We start from the raw sequence: 20151 nt of genomic DNA on the forward strand, positions 1-20151 counted from the left end.
TAAATATGAGCAGAACTTTACAGCACACAACCTGCTAAGTATTATAACATGAAGCAGAGAGTATATTAAAAATCACACAATCTTATAATTCTAAAGTGATTCACTCTATTCAGTACGAATTTACGTAAGCTAAATGATCGATGTGAAACTCGAACTGGGCTCGTCCAGTGATGTGTGAGTAGTAAAATAAAAACCATCGCCACACAGCCAGCTTATTTATCAGAGAGAGCTCAAAGCGGGCTCACCCAGGCTGTCATATTTATAAAATAAAGTGGTTGTCTTGTAGACAACCTGCACATGGTGGGAAAGGTCTGCGCGAGACTCCCTACACCCGCTACTTTTTGGTGTTCGGTTGCCGTTCTGCTGCCTTAGAATCACGGAATGTCCTGATCTGGACGGGACCCACGAGGATCATCGAGTCCAACTCCTGTCCCTGCACAGGACACCCCACAGGTCACACCGTGTGTCTGAGGTTTGATTTTTTTTCGCTGCCTCAAGGGTCGGTACTGGGACCAGTACTACTCAATATATTCATCAGTGACTTGGATGAGGGACTAGAGTGCACTGTCAGCAAGTTTGCTGGTGACCCCAGGCTGGGAGGGGTGGCTGACACGCCAGAAGCTGTGCTGGCATCCAGAGACCTGGACAGGCTGCAGAGTTGGGCGGGGAAAAATTTAACGAAATAGAACAAGGGCAAGTGTAGAGTCTTGCATCTGGGCAGGAATAACCCCAGGTTCCAGTATAAGTTGGGGAATGACCTATTAGAGAGCAGTGTAGGGGAAAGGGACCTGGGGGTCCTGGGGACAGCAGGGTGACCATGAGCCAGCACTGGCCCTTGTGGCCAGGAAGGGCAATGGGACCTGGGGGGGATTAGAAGGGGGTGGTCAGTAGGTCAGAGAGGTTCTCCTGCCCCTCTGCTCTGCCCTGGTGAGACCGCATCTGGAATATTGTGTCCAGTTCTGGGCCCCTCGGTTCCAGAAGGACAGGGAACTGCTGGAGAGAGTCCAGCGCAGCCACGAAGATGCTGAAGGGAGTGGAGCATCTCTCGTGTAAGGAAAGGCTGAGGAGCTGGGGCTCGGGAGCTGGAGAAGAGGAGACTGAGGGGGGACCTCATTAATGTTTATTAATATGTAAAGGGTGGGTGTCAGGAGGATGGAGCCAGGCTCTTCTCGGTGACAACCAGTGATAGGACAAGGGGCAATGGGTGCAAACTGGAACACAGGAGGTTCCACTTAAATATGAGAAGAAACTTGTTCCCGGTGAGGGTGCCAGCGCCTGGCCCAGGCTGCCCAGGGAGGTTGTGGAGTCTCCTTCTCTGCAGACATTCCAACCCGCCTGGACACCTTCCTGTGTAACCTCAGCTGGGTGTTCCTGCTCCGGCGGGGGGGTTGCACTGGATGAGCTTCCGAGGTCCCTTCCAGTCCCTGACATCCTGTGATTCTGTGATTCTGTTGGTCTTGGCGCCGTGACACCTCCCTGGGGAGCCTGTTCCAGTGTCCAGCACCCTCTGGGTGAAGAACCTTTTCCTCATGTCCAACTGACCCTCTCCTGGCACATCTTCCTGCCATTCCCTTGGAATAGAAACACTTACTTGAAGGCTTTTTCAATGGCTCTGGGACATCCTCTGTGCCTGAAGCCAAAAATGCATCTCCTCCTAGTGTTTCTTATCCTGAAAGAGTCATGCTGACATGGACCACAGGTATCAACATCATGGTTTGAAATGGAAGGACAAGTACATGGGTGCCTTATGCAGAACATGGGGGCATTTGTTCTTGGCAACACAAAAGGGAGGGGTTTTTTATCTCACATTTGATTAAAAATAAATACCTGATCTGCCATAGAAATCCACTTTAAAGGTCTTAAATCCTGACCGGTGCTGGACTCTGGCATCTTCACCCAGGATAGCAAATGAGTTGTGTGAGCAGAGGTTTGGATGTGACAGCGTGGTCACCAACATGAGAGTGTTCAAGAGGATGAAAGTTTGTGAAGAACTTGGAATTCTGCATGATAAAATGTGGTGTGATTTTTAGGCATATTATAAGGGATGTAACTCCAACTATCAAATGCACGTTTCTTTAATCATGTGCATGCATGCCCATTTGGCTTCAGTTAATGCGCTTTATTCTCTCACAGAGCGGTAGCACATTTGCCTCATGCCTCTGTGTCATAAAGATGTGGCGTATTGTAGGCCAGCGGTAGAGAGTCCAATCGGTTGATAAATCGCCTGGTTTAAGTGTTAAATTAATATTGCCTCTACACAATGTTAACATGCATGCAAACTTGTGTTAAGCAAATAGCTTCAGTAATATAAAATGTCACTATTGATTGTACTGTTGGGAACTTCTCATGCCGAACAGGGAGTCTTTGCCTAGATGTGCACCAGACTCTTATACATAAAATGATTGCAAGTAACAAGCGTAATACTGTCAGAGCCAGCAAAATCACAACTGGATGAAGCATCAGATTAAAAGCTCTTGTGGTTGGTGACCGTCTGGATAAGGTTGCCCACTGATAATACTTTCCACTCCCCTTCAGTCCCACCAGGACACGATGTACCTTCAGCAGCAATAGGATGATCTATTGTACTTTCATCTTAGAGCAGTCTGCAAAACAAAAAGAAGAAATATACTGGTCCGGGCAGGGTGTGCTGGACAGGTTACCCCATTAGGAATAAGGGAAAATCGCTCACGCACTGATTCTGCATTTCGCACCACTGCTGTGATCTTTGCCTGCAGGAATCTCAAGGATGGATGATGAGGCGCCTTCACGACTATTTCACAGGCCCGTTATCTAAACACAGAGGTTCTACTTGTGATATATCTGTTTTTCTCCATCCCAGCTGCAGTTGCTTGAGCGTATTTACAGTTCTCCATTTTTGCGCTGTTCCCACACATTCCACCCCCTCGCTCAAGAGACGTTTCTGCTGGGCTGGCAAAGCTGGAGATGTTAATTTGGGCTTGCGGGCTGTAGCACAGAGCACTTTACAGAGGCGCACAATAAACACATATAGAAAAAGGAACAAACATATCTGTACAATAATGCTTTAAATCAGGTACCCCATTCATCTCGTCAAGGAGTTAAACAAGTTATTCAGCTGGGCATTATCAGCAGATTGTTTCATTAGATGCATTAAGTCCTGGAGATGTTAAATATCATGTTCCACGCTGGCTGATTCATCAGTTATGTTGAAGCAGCATGTGCCTTCAAAATCGAAGCAGCTTTTACAGCCATGACCAACACAGACTGGAAAGCCATGGCTTGTGCTATTTCAGACAGAACTTCAACGTGATGTTGCGTTCTTGACACCAATAACACTGTTCCGGTGTTGTCTCCTCTATTTATTGAAGATACCTGAAACGCAACATCTCTAGAATCTGATATTAGCAAAGGGTGTAAAACAAGAGAAGTCTGGGTACAGAGCCATACAGCATTCCCTGGAGTTGTTATATGAATTTAATAGTCTGTGGTCCTGCTTCACAATCTGTTGGTGTGAATAAATCCATTTCCCCTGTAGTTCGCCCTGTATCCAGAGCAGTGTGTGTGTATCGCCACCCCCTAGACCGGGCAGGGGCCGATATAACTGACCTGCTGGGTATTCAAGGCCCACGGACCCTGTTTTATCTTTCCCCATGGCCCACGCAACACCCTTAAATGTAACTCTGTACGAGCAGCACAATGATGTGCACATTTTTTAAGTATACAACAGCAAAGGGCTGTGATTGTGAGACACGTCCCATGCGTATGCAGTATAAGAATATAGGGATAAAAGTTCTCCAACGCCCTAAAAATCCCCAAAAGGCATGTAATTGTTCTACTGCGGCTGGTACAGAAAACTGCCGGACTGTTTGCTGTAGCTTACCTGGTATTTCTCTAATCTGTCCACGTCAAACTACTCCTAAAAAGAGTTCAGTAGCACTAGGGCCCTGTGTTTTAGTTTTGTGATTAAGTTGCCCGGCCTCAGTCCTGCAAATGCACTTTCAAAAATTAGGCAGCAGCTTCAATTTCTTTTTGTGATGCTGCCGTAATCAATAGGTCATCAATATAATTGCGAACAGCAATGGTACCCGGCCATAGTGCTATATTAGCGTTTGGCAGCAAATGGAGGGGCTGTGCTTGTATCCCCGAAACAATACTCGGAGAGCACGTTGCTTTTGCTGCCAGGTGAAGGAAAACGGGTCCTGCACTGAGGCGGCAGGCAGGGGGTGGTTTGCTTTTTGGCATGAGCGCAAGCATCTGCACCAAACTCCACAGCGCTGCTCTTCCCCACGGGACAGACACGAAATAAAACCCAAGTCTGGCGCCCACCTCCACGGCCACCACCCGAACGTGTATTTTCCAGCTTCACAGAAGCCAAGAGCTCGGTGGGGCTGAAAGGCAGGCTCACTGCACCCTCAACATCCATCCCGACATTCAGAACACACGGATAAATGGCTCTTCTTATTCGCAACACTGAGAGCCTTCACGCATGATAAAAACATCAGAACTAAAGCAAATTCCCCTAACTGGCTGGAAACGTAACGGATAATTATTTCTATATTGGCTATGAGACTGGCAAGCAGCAGGACCCTTAGTTTAGCACAGTGCAGGTGTACTTACCGTCCTTCTTTTTATTTCTTCCCCAAAGGGCTGTTGGGCACTGGAACAGGCTGCCCAGGGCACTGGTGGCATCACCATCCCTGAAGGCGTTGAAAATACACACAGATGAGGTTCTCAGGGACATGGGTTAGCGCCAGGGGTGGGTTAACGGTTGGACTCGATGAGCTTGAGGGTCTTTTCCAACCAAAACGATTCTGTGATTCTGCAGAACGCGATGGGCAGCAGCCGCTCCTCCCCTGCACCTGCATCCCCCGCCAGCGCCAGAGGGAGAAGCCGCGGTCCTGTCCTGGTCTGGGAGATAAAAGCTTCTGTGGTCAGGAAGTCACATTTACATCCTTGATATTCAAAATTAAACGTGTTACGGGAGGAGCAGTGCTGAAATTGGGCAGCTGTAGCTCATTCTGAGAGCTTAAGGCTTTATTTGGGAGATGTGAGATACAGCAGCAGACTGAATCAAAGTGGAAAAAAAAAATCCCAAACGAAGTGATATTGTTTAAATAATACACTTTATTTTGTCTTAAAATAGTTTAACCTTTATGCTACAGACTTGTTTCAAAAAACAGAAGGTCTCATCTTGCACCAAAAATATATATATTTTTATATATATATATAACACTCTGTTTTATTATTATTTTTTCTCCAAAGACCATTAAATACTAGATGGAAAAAAAATGAGAACAAAATAATGAGTGTCGAGAAGAATCAAATTTGTTAACCAAAGTTGCACGTTTTCAACATTTATATTCTAAGTGATGATTTGTCTTCACTACAGAAGATTGCAAGTTCACACTCCAGCAATTCAGGAACTGCTAAACCATGAGGGGCTTGATCCAATGCACACTGAAGCATCAGCTCCAGTGGGTTCTGCATCAGGCCCCAAGTGCATTGGTTCTTGGCCATACAATGGCTAACATTTCTCTTTCCTGCTGAGAAGAGCAAAACTGTCCAGGCACCTTTTGCTCTATTTAAAAAACAAAAAAACAAAATAAAACAAAAATTAGAAACAAAAATAAAAATTTAAAAACAAAAAAATAAGAACACTTCCTAGCTATCCAGTGATTGCAGTTTTCAGATCACTACTCTTTCAAATTTGTTAAGAATAAGATAGAATATGTAGTGTTTTAAATAAAACCTGGTTCAGACTACAATACATGAATCATTTAAACAAACACAGTGCACAATTGGAGGAAGTTTGGTTAGGACGCAGTCGTTTTCGTATATACATGGAAGTCACATCATATACAAACTGAAAAACAAGAGAGTTAGTTTGCATTTTTTCATGGAAGGACTACAAATGGGTCCCTGCAGCTTCTTCAGAACTGTTCTTTAAAAAAAAAAAAAAAAGAAAAAAAAAGACTTTGTGAAACAGGAAAATATAGCAGCTGCACCAAACCACTGTTCCGAAATTACCTTTACATCCCGCTGAAATGACGGCTTGAGCTGCGTGGTTTAAACACGAGGAGAAAAGACAGACAGCCGCTACTGATATAGATGCTATAAGGGCTTTTCCCAGTCCATATGCTGCTCCCTCCCTCCCGCTCCCACAGAAATAAATCAGTCACTAGAAGCACCACATATATTTTTCTGGCCATGCAATACACTGATGTTCGCTATTTTAGAAAGCTCGAAATTGGAACATTAATCCCTTACCTAGTTGTTCTTTGAAGTGCGGTCAGAACCGCTCTGCTCGTTAAAGAAAAAGCTGTTTGTTACTAACTATACCACCACTGCTGTGCTTTGTTGGTTTTTTTTTTGGTTTTTTTTCAAGTTATGTGACAACATGGGCAACTTTATTTTATTTTTGCCTACAGATAAAATTACTGGAAGCCAAATAAACTTAGAAACCGCTCAACACAGAAAGAAAACAGAACTTCCCATGTCCGGACTACCTCCTGCTCAGCCTTAAATGGGAAAAAAATCTGACGATAGAGCTGTACAAAATTCGCACTAGAAACATTTTGAATAAAAAGGAATATTTTAATAGCACAATAGACATTTAAAGTGAATATCATCTTGCTAAAGTCTAATCTTTGGTTTTTGCCTTGAGAAAGGCTCAAAATGACAGATGAGGGGCAGGAATTTCCATATACGCTACAGAAACTACAGCCGGCTAAAGCGAGTAGTCCTGCTGGATTTTGGTAAATATTCTGGCAGAAAGTGTTTGCTGGATCATACCCTAAAAACAGTTCTAAAACTAGGATAAGAGACATGATCTAAAGCTGGGAAAATGGTGCGGATCTAGTTTTTTCAAAGGAAAAAAAAAAAAAAAAAAAAGAAGACCACAACCTTAGGCCCCGATCCTGCAACATCTTTGAGGACAGTTTTAAGCACTTGAGTGGCCCCGTGAGTTTCAGCGACAGAACATCACGCATTTGCTGAAGTGCTTTGCCAGACTGGGCTTTGCAAGTTGTTTCGTTGGGGTTTGTTGTTGTTGTGGTTTTTTTCCGAGATGTTTTTGAGATGTGAACGAAGCAAATAAGCAACAGTAGAGACAAGGACTATGAGCAAAATGATTCGTTTCTCTCCTTCTGCAACTCCAGGCAAGACTCAGATACACGTAAAAAAGTTCAGCTACATTTAAAAAGGAGGGGGATGCTGGGCCTTTTTTATTTTATTTCATTTTCCTGTGCTTTTGCAGAAATCAGCTGCTAGTAAGTCACTACTATTACTATTTTAAACAGTAACAAGCTCTGGGAAATGTTCACTGAAACACAGTAGTCAAGCCGAGAGAAGACCCAGCACTTAAAAGAGTGTAAACTATAAATTATATGGAAAACAAAAACCCTTTAATTAAAAGCTGTTCAGTGCATATGTTACGGGCCGTTTGTATTAGACAGTCCCTCCTGCTGGTAACGCAACCAAATCAGCTTGAGTATAAACACTCTTGGCCCAATTTTCAGAAGTGTTGAATACCCCCAAGTTCCACTGAAATCAGTTGAGGACACAGCATTTTTCAAAATTACTGATGCTCACACAGTAAAACACTAACTTCTACTAACAAAAATCAATACGCTGATAAATTAAAAACGTCCTGAAGCTGGAGGTGGGAAAGGGTGGGAGGACGTAAGTTTGCATACAGTTGTTTCTTCAGATTGACACACACACAAGTTACTGACTGTAGATGTGTTTTAAATTTGGTGCTATTGGGTTTTAACTCAAGGAGGAATCCTCCTTGGAGAAGGCAAACCACTTGAAATGATAGTGAAATTATATTACATTCTTACGGAAATGAAAAGCTTAATGAGTTTGAATTTTGCAACGCCAGGACCCGGGCTTCTGAAGCCGAAGCTTTAACAATGTGTGCCACCAAGGCGGGGAAAGAGGTGGGGACAGACAGACAGCGACACTGCGTTACAGTAGATATTTGCGCCTGGTGTCCTCATCCAAAGTGAGGTCTACGACTTCTGGGGGCGAGGACCAGTTCTGCTGGGGAGCTACAGCTGTCCATGGTTGGGTTTGCTGGGCGTTGATGTACTGGGGACCCGCGCCGTGCTTCCAGGAGGACACGCTCTGGATCACACCTCCCCTGGGATGCACGCACCTGCGGCAAGAGAAAAAACACAAAGGGATTAAAGCGGCTATTGAATTTGGGTGCCAGATTCTCGGCGGCAGCGGTTTGTCACTTTGGCGTCTCGTTAACGTGTCCCTCTCCAAAATGTCCTTGTTTATTTTCCATTTGTAGACCCTGTGACGTCCTGAATTCCCTGTAACAAAGCTGAGACTAAACTTAAAGTTCAGGGTGGTGATGGTGCGGATTAAATTATTTTTAAGTGCTGAATTCTGCCAGTGGGTGTAAAATGCGTGCATTTTTATGCACATATCCATATGTGCATGGATCCCAAGGATCTAGAAGAACTCCGCTCATCACTTATTCAGAAGCAGTTTCCTGAAAGCAGTTTTACCCACTGGACTTTTAAAGAGAAAAAAATGAGACAAAGGAAAAAGCTATCTTTCCATATGAAATGATACTTTCATTACAATAATTACAAGAACTATCTTGTAATTACATTATTAGAGCCATTACACTTGACTTCCCTTTGGTCTTCTTAACTAAAAATTACAAACATGCTGGGAAGTGCTCACTGATAACAGTACAGCCACACTTCAGCACGACATTTGAGCTTTCAGTGATTATAGTCAACGAGACTAAATCACGTATTTAAAGATAAGCACACAGTCAAGTGCCTTGCTCAAGTGAGGTACATATCTACTTATTTGCACAGTATTTTTACCTATTATATTAATAAAAGATGTGTGACAATTTAAGTACAAGCTAATAATAATTAGGGAAAAAAAAGAAACAAAATGAAAGACAGACTAATTCTGTTATAGGATAAAGTGATGACAGGAATTTACTGGAGTCTTTAAGATGGTCACTACCCTTCCAGCTGTAAATCTTACACAAGTGTAAGAAAAACTTTACACCCACTGCTCCAAAAGCTGTTTTGCTCTTCGCAGCACTGGTGGTGGCTGAAGCTGCGCACGCGTGCAGATGTCTGGCTGCTGGGGTGACCTATTCTTGTTTCTTTCATTATGAAGGCATGTGTACCATATTTTAGGAAGCCAGATTTTCTACACTGGTCAAATATCCCTGACATTTACATTTTATTTGTTTTAAAGTAGTGTAATTTATTTCTCCCCAGAACTACTTTGGTTATGCTCATCTCTCTTGTCTGTGGTCAAAGAGTTTCATAAAAGAGAATAAAAAAAAAAAAAACCTCATTCTCTGAGCTCTAACTTCTCTGAATATAAATGCCTCATTTCTTCTCAGATACACTACTTAGTTTTGGATGTGATGTTCAGAATGACTTTTTATTACTACCTCAGTCTTGAAAATACATACTTAAAGTAAGCATCTACAAAGAATTAGTAATAAGAGGCTGGAACTCTAACAAATGCAGGGCATTTTTTTTCTTACAGCTTCCTTTTCAGATTAAATATTTTTAAGCATCACAAAGAAAGCTCATAGCCAAAGCAAACTAAATACAACGTTTGGTCTCAGGGACTATGGTCCATCGTTCTGATACAGAACAGTCCTCAACGCTTAGGCAAAGCTAACGCTGATTTTCTCCCTGAAGATGACAAAAAGCAAGCTATAAATTATCCCCCCGAAATGATACCTCACAAAAATAAAAGTGTTTATCTTCAAACAAGCCACACCAGCAGCCAACAGCAAAACATTCAATCAAACATTAGCTACAGATTGGAAAGCATGTTCCCTAAGCTAAGGGAAGACACCACGTAAAGGCAACTAAAAGAGGAGGAGAAAATAAAACTAGGGGAAAAAAGAGGAAGACTGTTATATACACATTCATGATTAAAAAAAAGACAAAAATTAAATAAACTGAAAAACATGACTTGGTGTCCTAAGTAGATGCCAAGTAATATTCCAATGATGAGAAACACCAACTGACCAGCAATCTGAAAAACTACAGATGATGGACAAACTCCAGGGTGCCACGACTCACACCAGTCCAACGATGGCATGGAACATACAGCGCGATAAAAAAGAACTGAATACAAACACCACGCTAACTAAGCATGGGAAAAAAAACCTGATCAAACACCTAAACCTCCAAATGACAACCCTGCCAGAAGCCCATCAACACTTCATAACTGCAAGCCTAGACCTGCAAGAGAAATAAAATTCTCAATTGGATTCGAACAACTGAAATATGTGAATATTTAATGGAGCCAGTGAGAACGAGTCGCGGGGAGATGGCACGTGTTTACATGAACAAAGGAAAGCATAAAAGTGTGCTTTATGTCTCTCTTTGCTGAAATTATTTGGGTCCATATCTACTAAAACTGATTTTAAACAAGCAACTCTGCATTTACTTAACATTTCCATTCTTGTACTGGGTAAATATTATCAAGGCAAGCAGCGTGGAAAGCTTTTGAACAGGGGACCCCAAAAGCAAAAGGGTTGTGTGTACATAGTGCTACAAAGGTTTACACAAACTAGTAGTGGAGGACAAGTTCACATTGCTTATCATTAGGAAAAAGATCCTCTAAACCCTGGGTCTGCTGGAGGAACAGCCAGGAGAGCAATCTCCCAAGAAACTAGTATCTAAAAGAGTCAGCCATGCAAGGACTTCCACTATTCTAAAAGCAAAGACTAAATCTCTCTTCCGTCAGCACCTTAAAAATTCATTTTTTCACATCCAACAGCACTGGGCTGTGCCCACACTATCTGCACAGTTTCCCTGATGGGAAATTGTGTCCCACACACCTTCCTTCTTCCTTTCCTCACAAAAAAAAAATACCTTAAGCCAATGAAAGATCATGGACTGAAGAGGAAGAGTAGCATCAAAAAACGCCTGTGGAGAATAACAGCTGAAGGACAGAGGGGCAGCTTCCTACCCGAGCTTGAGAGAAACCTCTGGCTTCATTACCCTTGTCTGCTTTGGGGGTCTGAACTCTCTTGTATCTTGAAATGGAACCAAGATTCAGATGGACCTGGGTTTTAATCTAAATGGGCTACCTTATGACATTAACCATCGAAAAGCTGATGGTATTTTCACAACTACTGATTAATTAAATAATCTGGAAGCTGATTAAATGCTTAATCTAAGTGAATATTTTGAAAGGAAACAAGAACCCACATAAACATTTTTGTTGATGTATTTGCCTATTCACACACTATGCTCTTAAAATCTGAACTCCTAACAATGGTTCATGAGGTATATAAATTTGGTATGGCAATATTTGGTATTTTAATACTACATAGGTTTTTCTGGTTAATGTTTGATATCGAATCACAATGTTAATCTGAATACAATAGAAATTGACAGTGTTCTGAACAAAAACACATTCACACAGCAGAATAATAAAAAATAGAGCAACATTTGTTATGCTTTGGGCATCAGTCATGGATGGATAACTACAGAAGTGGAAGTCAGCAGGTTTTTTTTCTTCATTAATTTTGGCAATACAGATATTCTGATAAAATGAAAGAACTATTAGAAGCAGAAAAAGCAAGAAAAAGGAATTAATACCTGGCATGTTCCTGAACTCCAACAATCTCTACTTCACTATCAGAAGAGGCGATATTAATTTCTTCGTTGATCTGGGCATTACCAGAAGAGGTTTTGTCACTTGCGAGGAAGCCTGGATCCAAATGACCTATAGATGGGGAAAAAGCAAATACAGTCAATATTTAACAGCTTACACAACTCAGAAATCAGCTGGAAAACGAATTTTCCAAGCTAACAAAGAAAAAAAAAAAGGCTGAAACACTAAGGTCATAAAATCTAATTAGATCAACTTATCCAACTTCCAGTTCATCAGCTGACAAAGGATGATCACAGGATTTATTCAATCTCAGCAGCTCTAGCAATGGTGTTATCACACAAATCCTGACTGTTGCATCAAGAACACCTGATGTAATTACGCTTCCCAGCTGTTACTCTACAATGCTAAGAGTTAGACTGTGCCTAAACCTCTTTGAAATAAAGAAACAATCTACTGTCAATAAATCAAACTCAATGGTACTGTGGCACACAAAGCCTGTTGGCTGGACAGAAACATCACACACACCAAGAAAAATCAAAATGTTTTTTTAAAAAACCAAAAGCAGGGAGAATGGGGGGGGGGGGGGGGGGGGCAGGAATGGGGGGGAAGGGAAAGGGGGAGAAGGGAAAGGAGGGAAAAAGGGGGAAAAAAAAAATTACTTCTGTCTCTGTTTAGTAGAAACCTGGGGGATGCTGGGCAGCCCCGAAGCAGGTGAGATTACCTATTTATTAGAAACCACTCACTCAGATTATATGGGTGAAGAATCATTTGTCGAGCAGAAATTTGGGATTAGATGAATGTATTATGTATATCTAGTTTGATTGGACACCTCTTCAAAGACGACAGGAGGGGGATGCAATAACGTTCCATAGAATTTCAAAGGTGTGTGAACATGCAGAGCTGATTATACTCCCGTGTAGATCAAGACGACAGAGAGAGAAGAAAGTAAACTTTAAAAAAAGTCCAGGGGAACCTTCTAATTGCTGATTAATGCACTTGGAAAAGATGCACGCAAATAGAGGGGCAGAGACCATCCTGTATGTTCAATTTTTGGAAAGCAAAAGACTTTTGGTACAACATCTGGTCAGGGTTAGCGAGGAAGGAAACCCGCGTGCTGCCTCCCAAAGAGAAGCTGCCACCTCACAAGACAACAAAAAAGATTTGCCAGCTGAACCTGAAGCAAATTAACAGCCCAGGCAGAGTTTTCCTAACATTACAGTTCAGCTGAACACCACTGTTCTGTGCCCTTCGCTTGACAAGGCGATGTCTGGCAGGGGGGAAAAAGCAGATGAGCTCTTAAATAGCCCCAAAATGAATCCCCAGATGTATAAATGAAAGCCCCAAAAGAGCAGTAAATTACCATAGCTTTAAGTTCAGACAACAAAAAGGCAACTGGCAGTAGAGAAACCATGATTAGCGAAGTAAATACTGCAACAGTAGCTGAGTGTAAACCAGGATTATAGCATACAAGACAGATTTACAGCCTCTGGCCATAAAAATTTAATGCTTAATAACATGCCTACACTGTTAATTTCTTGACATGTTAGGGTGACGCCCAAAGGAGATGTTTTGTTTGCCCTAAAACATCAGGGCTCGCGGAACAGCCCAAAATATTTGCCCATGCACAAAGATGTGATAGTGTGTCCTAGTAAGATTTTTCACTTAGATAAAGCTTATGTTGTTATTTTCCCATGGGAACACATCATTTGATGTCTGTTAAACCAGATACTGGCTGAAGATTAAGCTCATGAATGAGATGTAAAGATTTGAAAATTCTGCCTTCCAAATATGCAGTCCTAGGCATGGTAAGAAAAAGCCAGTACTGATGACTGTGCCGTCAGAAGTGCACCAAGGCTGCAGGGCTCTGGGGCACGGTGTACGCAGAAGAAAGAGAGATTTCACCCTTTCAGACATTGACATGGTCGTAGCACCAGGAGCAAATTTGTCTGGACACATTCCCATAGGGCCAGGGAGGAAAAATTTTCTTGGTTTTCTAGTTTTCTTTTACCTGGCAACGTCTTCCTTGCAAGTCCCCTTGGATATAGAAGAGAGGAACATGAATTCTTACCTGCACCACAGCGTTGTATTTGTAACCAGGAAGTGGAAGAATGCTTGGTAAGAAAAATTTATTTTTATATATATTTTTATATATTTTTTTTTAATATTTATTATTTCCTTACACTCCTTTGAAGCATCAATTCATTAGTGCTACATAAAGATAATTTCAGCTGTTCTAATTGTTTAATAAATCATTTAATAAAGGAGTAGGCTTGTTAGGGGTCAAAAAGCTCGCTTTCAGTCAGCTGCTATACTGAAAACAATACCAGTGAGCTTGGAGAACACCAGCTGGCTTTAAAAAGGCTGGAGGAACATCCAGCCACAGACCACCGTTAAAATAATGCAACAGAGATTCTTATATTCAAATAATGGACTTGTCCACTACAAAATAATGGAACATCTCTTTCAAAATCAGCCACACACTTGTTATTTATTTATGCTTTATAGGCGTTGAAAAGCAGCTCAGAGCTACCAGGGCACTTCCAACGTAGGTGCCTTTTGGCAGGTTTGTGGTTGGAAAAAAAAGCATGGAACAAAAAACTGCTGTGCTCCACTGTAGGCAAGACTCTGTGTCTTACACAGCTAAAAATATTAACGTGTACAATAAAAAGAAGAGTGGAAGGGAAGGCAGTATGTTGGCATACAAGGCCATGGGGTGGAGTTGATGTTCCCCATTAGCTCTCTGCATCCCAAGCACTGCAGCATTTCACTCTGATTAACTCCTTTGTTAGTAAAAAAGTTGCAAGGACTCAGCGAAACTGAACAATTTTTATGAGCTACATGAAGTTCTCTGAATTCTTCCACAGTATTTCTGCTCTTGCTTTCTTGAAGGAAATTTCTGTGCTGTCTTTTGCTGCTAAGCCCACTTACCAGCACCTTTTCACCTTTCATCTTTACCTGATGCTGGTATGTCCAGTTTTCCAAGGTATATTAGAAAAGCAGATGGAATATGGGAATAATTAACGCTTGTATTTTAAAGAAATGAAGAGACAAAAAAAAAAAGAGACCAAGAAGACATACACAGACAATTACAATAATTAAAATGAGATTATGATCAGTTTAGTAGCTGGTGACATGAGTCATCATGATCAACTATTCAGCAACAAGCTTAGCCCACTTTCATTAAGTAAATAAAAAAAAAAATTAAAAACAAACAAACAAAACCAAATAAACACACCCACACACACACGAAAAAACATCAAAAAAACCCACACCAAAATCCCAGACCTAAGTTCCAAGAAGTAATTAGAAGGAAAAGAAGGAGAAAAAATAATTAAGAAAATTAGTGTCAAAAAATACACTTCAGGGATTTTTGTCGTTTTTTATCAGCTGTATTTTGGAATAAATGTCAGGCCTTTTTAAGGAGCACCTATACTGCTTTATTGCACAATCCACACAAGGAGCTTTTAAAGCTGTATAAATTACAAAAATACTGAAAGCAAGAGGGACGCCGACTAAGATGCTGGAACAAGCATCAGAGAAAGAGGATTTAAACAAACCTGTATCACCACTCAGCTCCTCTAGCAGCCCTCTGGATCTCCAGGCAGACCCCGAGTCTTGTTTTCCTAAAGAATTGTGCTCTTGAACTACTGCAGCCGCCAACAGATTGTCCACGTTTACCACTTCTGGGTCTGAATTTGTGTCTGATATATCATAATGAGCTACAACCGGAGGTCCATCTGCAGAAAGACAGGAAAAGAAAACACTGATTAGAAGTCAGCATACTCTGAAAGACACCTTTAAAAGTATAAATAATCTAAGGATTAATGCCGTCGTCTACATGAAGCTCTTAAAGAACTATAAATTATATAAATTCTGAAACTTCACTTAAGGAACATAGTCTGAGATTACAGAGACATTTTAACTTTTGCATACACAAAAACCACAAATGCAAGAAAAACACATTTATCAATCTATCAGTTATTTGCGTGCTATCTTTTACATTAACACATAAACATCTCCATATCTGACAATGTTACATTTACAATCTTAAAAGGATAAAACCTTCAGCTTAAAATAGAAAATAGTAGGTTACAGGACATTAAATTTGGCGAGACAAGATATTTAACTAGAGAATTTTACAAAACTCCAGTGACAGCTCACATTATTTTAGGGTTGACTGAATAAAACTAACATTCTGATGTAACTCATCCAGTGACAATAGATTTAACACGAGGCAACTTACCCTATGTAACATTTACCTGTCAAGGAAAAGGGAATTTTTCCAAATGGCGGTGTTTTTTTGGTGTTGTTTTTTCAAGATCAACAAGAAACAAAACTATAATGTGTAGTAACAAATATGTTTTTAATTAAATATGATTACCATATGCATCTAGGCCAAAGTGAAGAGTAAGAGTATCTTGCTTACATGATTCTGAAATCTACTATTGAAGAATAACAAAAAGCTATTTTTGGTCTATTTTGTTAGGATGGACCATTTTCTTTGTGAGGAATTAAAATCATTTATAACTAGAAAGCATGCCAGAAAGAGAAGAGGCACAGAAAAAAAGTAAAATTCAAGACAAAGATTAATGTGTAAGCAGAAAGGATAAATATTGTAATTCTGGAGAGATGCACATTTTTAACTCAAATGCCTCATCTCAGCTACAGCTTATTGACTCAGAGTGGGTGAAAATGGCTGGAATTCCCACTCCCCAAATGGCAGAATCAAAACTTTATTTGGGCCAAGACTTCATCCATAAAAACAAGGATGAAATAGAAAAACATGACAAGCCAAAGCTCAGTGCTTTTGCTACCACAATTCCTTAATTCCAGAGGAGTTCTGGCAGTTGAACATCTGCAGGAATTTTTCTTAAGGGTATGATGTGCAGATGGGATAATATAAAATAATCATAAACTAATATTTTTTTTAGGAAGATAGGACCTTAAGAGTTATAAATCGACTAAAGAAATCTTTAAAAGTCACCAAGAATAAAATGAAAATACTTTTCAAGAAAGATTGGTTTCTTTTAAGAACGCTAACTGCCTGTTGAAGACAGAAAGAACACGAACTAGAAGTTTGAAATTTAGTTCTCTGAAAAGCCATTTCTACTGAGGATTTTAGGGTGAGGTTTTTGGGGGTTTACATTTTTTTTAATAACTTGGTGCCTGAAACATCATTCTACCCGCTGTTCTAAGAAACGCCTATTTTGTGATTAGCAACACACTTCATTAAAAGAGTGACCATATTGCTTATTACTAAAGATCAGTTTTGCAACAAGGTATGAAGAAATTCACAAAATATTTCCAATCAGACCTGCCTCCAAGACAACAGTTTCATAAAACAATGTTGTATTACAAACTTAAAACAGACTCAACAAAAATAAATGAGTAGTTAAATGCCAACATATTAAAGACCAAACTGTTCACAACATGAAACACTGATGATTATGACTGGAAAAGAAGTCCTGATAATTAACTGAAAGGCAATCTTTGTCTTTTTAAAAGGCAATTACAAAATAATGGAATACCAAGTTCACAATTAAGCTGGGTGATGCTCAGTTAATTATTTGCAAAAGCCGATGATTAAATTACATGCAGAAGTTACAGCTGGACTGAATCATGACAGGCATGTTTTGTTTCAGTCTTATCATCAGAGTTCAGCATGAACATATATCATGTGATCTACAAAAATAAACAGTTGAGTGCAGAAGATACGAGGGTCAAGTACAATATTGACTATTTGACCATTTTTTCAATAGGTTATCTAAAATTTCTGGAGCTGTGTACTGTTCCTTCAGATCTTTGTTTCTCTCGCTTCTTACTAAAATCTGCAAAAGCAGAAGCGAAATTTGATTTTAGATAAGATGTGTCTACACAAGTAAAATTATATTTGGACAATAGGCACCAATAGTCTCAAGTCAAAATTGTACCACTCCTACATGTATAATCATGCAAAAATGTATAATAAATGTATATACATGCAGAGTGATATTCTCATCACCTACCCATAGAAATAACTTGTGTGAAAGTCTTCATCAGTAGGAAATACAAGCATAAACTTGTTATCTGTAGCTCCACTCTTGTATCTTCCACACTTCCAAACAGCACACCTTATAACTTAGCTTAAATTTAGTATACATTAAACAGACAAAAATATTTTCAATATAATTTACATACTGTAATTATATTTGTCAGTGTAACAGCCACCAATTTAACAATCTGGGAAAAAAACAAGCTGCTTATTTACAAAGCAATCACAGCAGTGATCTGTTTTTGCCTTTCTCGGCCTTGCCTTTCAGGATCAGATCTGGCCCTTGACATCAGGGTTATCCATACCTGTCACCAGTAAACGACCAATGAGGCCCAAGGAATGGCAACAAATCCTAGGATTCCCAGTGTGTATAAAAGAAATAAGCAATAAATGCCTCTGTGTGTTTAAAAACAAACAACTCACCAATATATAAGTTGTAGACAACTACGCCAAAGTTTCAATGAAGGCATATTAAAAAAATCCTCTAAAAATCCCCCGTTCTCAAAAGTCCATTTCCTTTTCAGTGCTACAAGGATGGGACAGGAGGAGTTAAATTTGGAAATAAATAATACTTTCCTAGCCAAATACATGAGCACCTGATGATGTGATGCAAAGTGGATATGTGGTACCAAGAAATAAGCACAAACTAGCTTTGGCTAAGAAATAAGAATAGAAAAAAATGCTTCCAGGTTGAAGAGATAAAAGGATTAACTACAACCGCAGCTGTAACTTATCATATTTTGTTTGGGATGGAGCCAGTCCTCAGAATTACTGACTGTGACAGGATTTCAACAGATACAGAAACAGACACCAAAACTAACCACACCAGACTACAAATTTAATGTAGCACAACTAGGAGGTTCCCTGGTCAGTAATTTAAACAACTTATTTAAGAAAGAAATCACATCTTTTGAGAAGTCACGCTGGCTGGAAGACTTAAATTTCCCTGGAGATAAGCTTTAACTCATTTCTAAAACAATAAATGCTTGAAAAGGACATGGCTGAAAGTTAATAAGTACCAGCAGCAAAATACAGCTGTTGACATTTAATGTTAACAGGGGGGGAGGGATAGGCTGCTTTTTTGTTTATTTTTTTTTAAATAATTCAGAGGCAAAGGTCATCACGGGGGCAGCATTTCCAAGTGTACAATTCTCCCTTAATTTACAGAGCTCATCAAAACTAATTTCGCTAAGGACAACTGAATCAGAAGACACATGCACAAAAATTCAGGTCTACACATGTCAATTCTTAAGCTTTCAGCACAGAAAATTAAATAATTTCTTATCTGCCAGCCACTCCCATGCTTTTCACAGAGCCACATCTCAACTTTCAGTGGTCTAAACTGTGCTATAAGATCCAAACTCATCCCTTAATCCATTATGACTGCAGCACAAGCAAAAAGAGGGAATAAAACACAAAATTTCGGCCGTAGGTTAAAAGCATTTTTCCTATAAGAAGCATCATACATTTACACTGAAACAGCTGTGCATCAATGCACAGCGGTACTTTACCACAGGAAGCAAAAAATATAGCATATTTAGTCCTGTAAGTCATTATTTCTCTTTAGATTTCTTAAATCTAGGCATGTAGACCTAAACTCCCTCCTACTGCAGCCAGAGAGAAGAACTTCAGGGTCAAGTATTCCCAGCCTAGAAGCTGCAGCTTGGAGCATCATCTCCCCTCCTTCCCCAGGGAACAGAAAGAACTGAAACAGCCCCCAAGACGAGGCACCTTTTACATTGCTGAAATTCAGCAAGATGACTTCCAGCCTTAGGGATGGGGCTTAAATTTTGCTGCATTTTCTCTACCAGGTAGTGGGAAAAGACTAAGATCTCCAGAGGACTATCCCGATTGAATTTCAGAATTAAAAGCCTACTTTTGGTGGTCTGGATCGCCCTCTGGAGTCATCAGTGTCCTTGCAATGAGAAGTGAAGCCTTACGACTCTAAGCTTTAACACACACAGAACAGGTACAATAATAATAATAATTATTATTATTATTATAATTACAGCACTTTATTCTTACAAAAAGCTTTCCATTCGTGGACCTCAAAGAGCTCCGAGGTGGTTATTAACCTCCTTTTGCTTATGGGGGAAACTGAGGCAAGCAGAGATTTGCAGCTTGCTCAAGGCTAACAAGCAGATGAGCTCGGCTTTGCAGAAAACAACACTCCCCTCAAATTACTGAGCTATTTTTAACTGGTAAACTATTGAAGAGTTTAAAAATAGTGTTTAGGAATGCTTTCGTGAAACATGCAAAAGTTAAAAGGCAACAGAGAGAGGCACCCAGGTGCTTGCGAGCCCAAGGAGACACCCTGAACACAGGCACTGCTTTATCTTGGTCTCAGTACTCTAAATTAAATTGCATTTATTTTTATATGACAAAAGAGAATACTGAGACATTTAAAAATAGAAGATCTGAGAACATCCTCATTTACATTTGGCACTTATATTTAAGAGATTATTCCATTTACTTTAAGATTTGACAAAACACAGAATGGACTTTAATAC

At 40.2% G+C, this 20151-nt stretch overlaps 1 protein-coding gene across 1 annotated transcript in view; it reads right to left on the reverse strand.

The window, feature by feature from the left end:
* Positions 1-6144: 6144 nt before the first annotated feature.
* The window catches only part of ARK2N (arkadia (RNF111) N-terminal like PKA signaling regulator 2N), a 43012-nt gene continuing 29005 nt past the window's right edge, over positions 6145-20151 (reverse strand). The window contains exons 3-5 of the mRNA XM_065656548.1: positions 15168-15347; positions 11595-11721; positions 6145-8137 (exon numbers count right to left, since the gene is read on the reverse strand). Of these exons, the coding sequence (XP_065512620.1) occupies positions 7948-8137; positions 11595-11721; positions 15168-15347 (497 nt within the window). The 3' untranslated portion in view covers positions 6145-7947. The remainder of the gene's footprint in view (positions 8138-11594; positions 11722-15167; positions 15348-20151) is intronic.

This window comes from Caloenas nicobarica, chromosome Z (genome assembly GCF_036013445.1).
Source record: "Caloenas nicobarica isolate bCalNic1 chromosome Z, bCalNic1.hap1, whole genome shotgun sequence".
Taxonomy (NCBI): Eukaryota; Metazoa; Chordata; class Aves; order Columbiformes; family Columbidae; genus Caloenas; species Caloenas nicobarica.